At 32.8% G+C, this 5351-nt stretch overlaps 1 protein-coding gene across 1 annotated transcript in view; it reads right to left on the reverse strand.

Annotated features, from left to right (window-relative positions):
• LOC107730588 (interferon-induced helicase C domain-containing protein 1-like) overlaps nucleotides 1–5351 on the reverse strand; it is a 38380-nt gene that overhangs the window by 27344 nt on the left and 5685 nt on the right. The window contains exons 3-4 of the mRNA XM_016541446.1: nucleotides 3225–3383; nucleotides 2988–3056 (exon numbers count right to left, since the gene is read on the reverse strand). Of these exons, the coding sequence (XP_016396932.1) occupies nucleotides 2988–3056; nucleotides 3225–3383 (228 nt within the window). The remainder of the gene's footprint in view (nucleotides 1–2987; nucleotides 3057–3224; nucleotides 3384–5351) is intronic.

The raw sequence follows: 5351 nt of genomic DNA on the forward strand, positions 1-5351 counted from the left end.
ATGAGACCGGGATCAGCCGTTAACGATCTGCGTGACTTTGCCAATGTGGATTTATTTTTTCTGCGACTAAAATTTTTTTGATCGACCAAGCCTCTTCGGGTCGACTAACGATTAGTCGACTATTAGGGGGCAGCAGCCCTAGTGGAAACTCAATTTTCTCTGCCAGTATTAAACATTAGTTTAGTCTGTCAGCATCATCAGTCCAATTACAGAGCTTTAAAATAAAGTAGCGAATGAAGAACATAGAGTTTCTCAATTTTTAGATCTAAAACCCGGAAGATAATTTAGCACGTCATTTTGAAAAGCTTTGTTGCCTTGTTGTGAATTTTGTGCTTTGCAAATGTATAGCTGTTCAGATTATAATCCAAAAACCTAGAATTTTTTTTATATATTATATATATTTACATTTTTTTGCAATATGACTTATTTTAATAGCAATTAAACAAATATTTATAAAAATATTATTATTTAAATATTATTTAAATTGTAAAGATTTTATATGCCATGGTGTTATATGCTGTACTTTATTTAATTTGTACAAGAAAGAAAAAGCCTATTTTAAGGCTTTTTTTTATAATATGACTTTAGTTGGTGCGACTCATTTTTACGTGCCAACAGGAAACTCGAGTGTTTATAATTCTCTGACAATATGACATTCCTAGAGAAGTCATCAATCTGGACGAGCTGTTTATGAGCATGTGCAATCGCTGATGGTTATTTTAACAGCACTTTTGGCAGTAGGATAGAATGCACTAAACAAATAACTGAAATGTGGTCGACAGCACGTGCATCCGGGAATTCCTCAGCTTAGGATGTTCTGGAAGAAACACCTGAAGTGGTTAGCGAGTGATTGAATCCGTGCATGAGTTTTGAGTTTGGTCCTTAAAACATAATTTAACTGCTTTATTTTAATTAATTCTAATTTAATTTAATTTGAAATATGTAATAATTAGTGACTAATGAATCTGTGCATCACTTGACATTTGTCTTTGCAGTGTATTTTTTAAGCAATACTAGGGATCTGTGATATATTGAATGTTTATAATATATTTGCATTGATTATGCTGGCAACTTAAACTACTTCAGTCTGTGTGCATTGAATTTATTTAATACACGAGTTTCACAATTTGAGTTGAATTACTGAAATAAATGAACTTTTCCACAACATTCTAATTTATTGAGATGCACCTGTATATATATATATATTTTTTTTTTTTTTATTTCGAAATGGATTCATTTACTAATTTAATTTCATTTGAAATGTATAGTAGCCTAATTAGTGAGAAATGAATCCATGCATTAGATGCTGCATTTGCATTTTGCTTGCTATTTGTCTTTGCAATATATATTTGAAGCAATACTAAGGCTCAGTGATATTGAATAATTTTTTTTTTTGCAGTGATTATGCTAGCAGTATCATGATGATTTTTAATGCATGTTTTATTTTATTCTGATTTTAGTTTCAAACGGACAGTAATTTAATTTGAAATGTATAGTAATTAGTGAGTAATTAATCTGTGCAACCTTTTTTTAACATTTGTCTCTGCAATGTATATCTGAGGCAATACTAAGGCTCAGTGATATACTGTACATTTGTAATATATTTCGACTGATTATGCTAGCAATGCCATGATTTTAATGCATATTTTATTTTATCTTATTTTAAATGGAAAGTAATTTAATTTGAAATGTATAGTAGTGAGTGAGTAATGAGTGAATGCATGCCGCAGTTGCATTGCATTGCTTGCTATTTGTCTTTGCAATATATTTGAGGCAATACTATGGCTCATTTATATATTGAATATTTATAATGCATTTGCAGTTAATATGCTAGCAATGTCATGATTTAAATGCATATTTTATTTACCATTACATTAACTAAAAACTGCCTTTTTAACTCTTTTATTCACTTCTCATGTCTCTAGAGAGTATTATGCATTATGTGAACAATTTTTGTGTTTTACAGAAATTCACAAATGCATCTTTCCTCATGAAAGTCGTGAACTTTGTGCGGTCGAGGGCAACGTCTCACATGGAGCTCTAACAGAACCACTGAGAATCCAACCGCTGAACACAACTAAGCCATTCTTTTCCATATGTTACATAATAATAAGAAAATTATTTCCTGACGGTTAATTGCTCGCAGGAACATTTCTCAAGCAAAGGCTGGATTATGGGTCATTAGATGTATTGCACAAAAGAGTGAACAGTGAAGCTGAAATGTCAAAGGGTTAAGAGATTTAGTGTCTCATTTCCTTTCATACAATGAACTGGACAATAAGTCTTTGAATGTACAATTAAAGGACTTGGCCACTATTAAAGCAGAGTTAATTTTCATAACACTGTTAAATAGGGTTATATGGCCCTTAATTCAGCTACAAATTGGTTCACTTTTTGACCAATGGATTTCCATGACTTTTCCAGATGTATGTCATTATTGGATAACGGTATTGGGCAAAATTCATAATTTAGAGATTGGTTTACTATATCTCGAAAGCCTGCTTCATGTTGGTCTAATTATATATTTATTGATTGATTTGATTTGACTGATTGATTGATTCATTTTACTTTTATTTATTTTACTTTTATCATGTATTTATTTGACTTTTTCTTGTATTTATTTGACTTTAATTTATTCTTAATTTAATTTGAAATGTATAGTAATTACAGTAATTGCAATTTTCTATAACAGGCATTTTGTTTATTTATACTCAGAAATTGAGTTGCAATTTAAAAGGCAATTCTTAATTCAAATCTCAGTGAATGGCACACAACCCTCCCGGACAACAATTTAAAAATATATATTTTTTAGAGATTGAATAAAGTAGTTCAGAGTTGGGCATAAATAGAACCTATACTGCAATTTGTAATATGATTAATGCTTTTATGCATCTTTCACAGTACGCTAGTTGCTGGGAATGGAGCAAACAACCAAGACCAGTGACTCCTGAATGTTTTGCAGATGGATGGAAGTCATGTGACTGTACCTGACGGATCATCATCCTCTGTGAGATCTTCTTCCTCTTCCTCCTCACCTTCTTTGTACATGTCGACCTCTGTAAGAGAATATATGTGCTGCTGTTAGTTTGGCTTGTGCCACAGAAGATTTAAAACACTGTATTTGGTCTCTCACATTTTGCATTGCATTGCATGTGTTCGTCCAGGCTTTGGTGTTTTTTTTCCCCAGATATATCAATCAGTACAATAATGCTTCAGATATTCACCTTCATTGTCAGCAGACGTACACAGACCGCCGCTGTCCACACTGCTGTCCAGATCCTCTGACAGAAGCGAGCTGTTCGCTGAGAGAACGGGAGGGAGAACCGGCATAGTCTCCGAACATGACTGTTCACCCTCCTCAACAGTCTCGACTGACATGGCCTCTGAAACACACACAGGTAATCAATACAGTTAAATTCACAGGAACTCTCCTTATGCATAATAATGCACAGAATATCTGTCACTGAATTATGGTCAAAACCAAACCGTATAACAGCACGTTTCTAAACATTTCTGTCAATGTTTTTATTGTTCATCAGATGGAAAAAAAATCATTGTGTAAATGATTCCAATGATATTCTCTCTATTGTTATCGTTATAGTTGTGGTGTGGATTCTCCTATTTTACATTTATTTACATTTAGAATGATTAAAAAAAAATTATATCAATATTGTTATAGTTATCATTGGTGTTAATGGGCCTTTACTAAATTGCAAAATTTACTTTTTTATTGTGTACTTTATATTATATGAGAACATTAACAACATACAGTACTGTTCAAAAGTTTGGGGTCGGTAAGATATTTAATGTTTTTGATAGAAGTCTTGTATGCTCAACAAGGCTTTATTTATTAGATTAAAATTATGATAAAAACTGTAATATTGTGAAATATTATTAGATTTTAAAATAAATGGTTTCTATTTTAATATATTGTAAAATGTAATTTATTCCTGTGATCAAAGCTGAATTTTCAGCATCATTTTCAGTCTTCAGTGTCACATGATCCTTCAGAAATCATTATAATATGCTGATTTCTGATTATTATCAATGTTGAAATGTTGCTTAATATTTTTGTGACAACCATGGTAAATTTTTTTTCAGGGTTCTTTAATGAATCCTTGCTGAAACAAAGTGCTGAAATAAAGTAGTTTCTTACTGACACCCAACTTTTAAACAGTATTTTTGTATTATTATTTTTATTATTTGTAAATGATACAGGATCTGATTATTATCAATGTTGAAATGTTGCTTAATATTTTTGTGACAACCATGGTACATTTTTTTCCCAGGGTTCTTTAATGAATCCTTGCTGAAACAAAGTGCTGAAATAAAGTAGTTTCTTACTGACCCCCAACTTTTAAACAGTATTTTTGTATTATTATTTTTATTATTTGTAAATGATACAGGATTTACAAAGAACACATACGAATTTTTTCGGTAGGTCTAATTACTGTTCCTCAAAAGTACCAAAACGTATTAAGGAAATACAGAGTTCTGGCATGAAACTCTAGATGGCGCAGTCCGATAGGTCTAACTCAATCTGACCTAATGACATCGTTATCACATGGCACAGCTGATTGGTTCTCTCCTGTATCGGTAGCCAATGAGCTCGCTGCTCAACATTCAAATATATGATTAGTGCTTGCCGTAGCAGTTGCAGCTCGCTTCAGAACAGCGAAATCAACATCTAAGATAAATGAATGCTCTTCTAATCCATATCGCCGTGTGTATTGCGTGGTCTGCCTAATTGAATTAAAAAAATGAGCAACCATAATCAAGTTTAAACTAAATGTCATGTTAGCAGTTTGCATTATATGCAGGAGTGAATATTAAGCATATTAGCAGCAGCATTTAGCTTGATTATCCCAGTGGTCACGTTCGTTATTTCTAAAGTCGATGTTTTCATTTTGATGAGTGTGTGGTTGATTTCAGCTGCACGCAGCGTCAGAAGCACGCGCTTATCGCAGTCATATCAATGACAGTGTTGTGGGAGACTCTGAAGATAAGTTAGTTCCGAGTTAAATGCATTATGGGTAGTGTAGTTCAGAGAAATGTGCTTGTGCGACGTGTTCTCTCGCTGTGCTGTATAATTCAGAAAATGGAGAAAGAACATTTATATTCTGCTTTTATTTCAGTTCATTCAGGTCAGTCCACCCAGGGTTTTTTTTTTGCACTGTTAACTTTGACAACTTTTATCTGCACGAGAGAGTAAAATGGCATGCATCGGCTAACTTTGTCCGTCTCATCATTGCACGAACATGAATTAACAAGCTGTTACGCAGTCACTGGGACTGATGAAGTGGAGAAAGTAACAGCAGTTATCAAATGACTAAATTATGATATTTGCTCAG

This window comes from Sinocyclocheilus rhinocerous, unplaced genomic scaffold, assembly GCF_001515625.1.
Source record: "Sinocyclocheilus rhinocerous isolate Xijiao unplaced genomic scaffold, SAMN03320098_v1.1 scaffold818, whole genome shotgun sequence".
NCBI classification, from domain to species: domain Eukaryota; kingdom Metazoa; phylum Chordata; class Actinopteri; order Cypriniformes; family Cyprinidae; genus Sinocyclocheilus; species Sinocyclocheilus rhinocerous.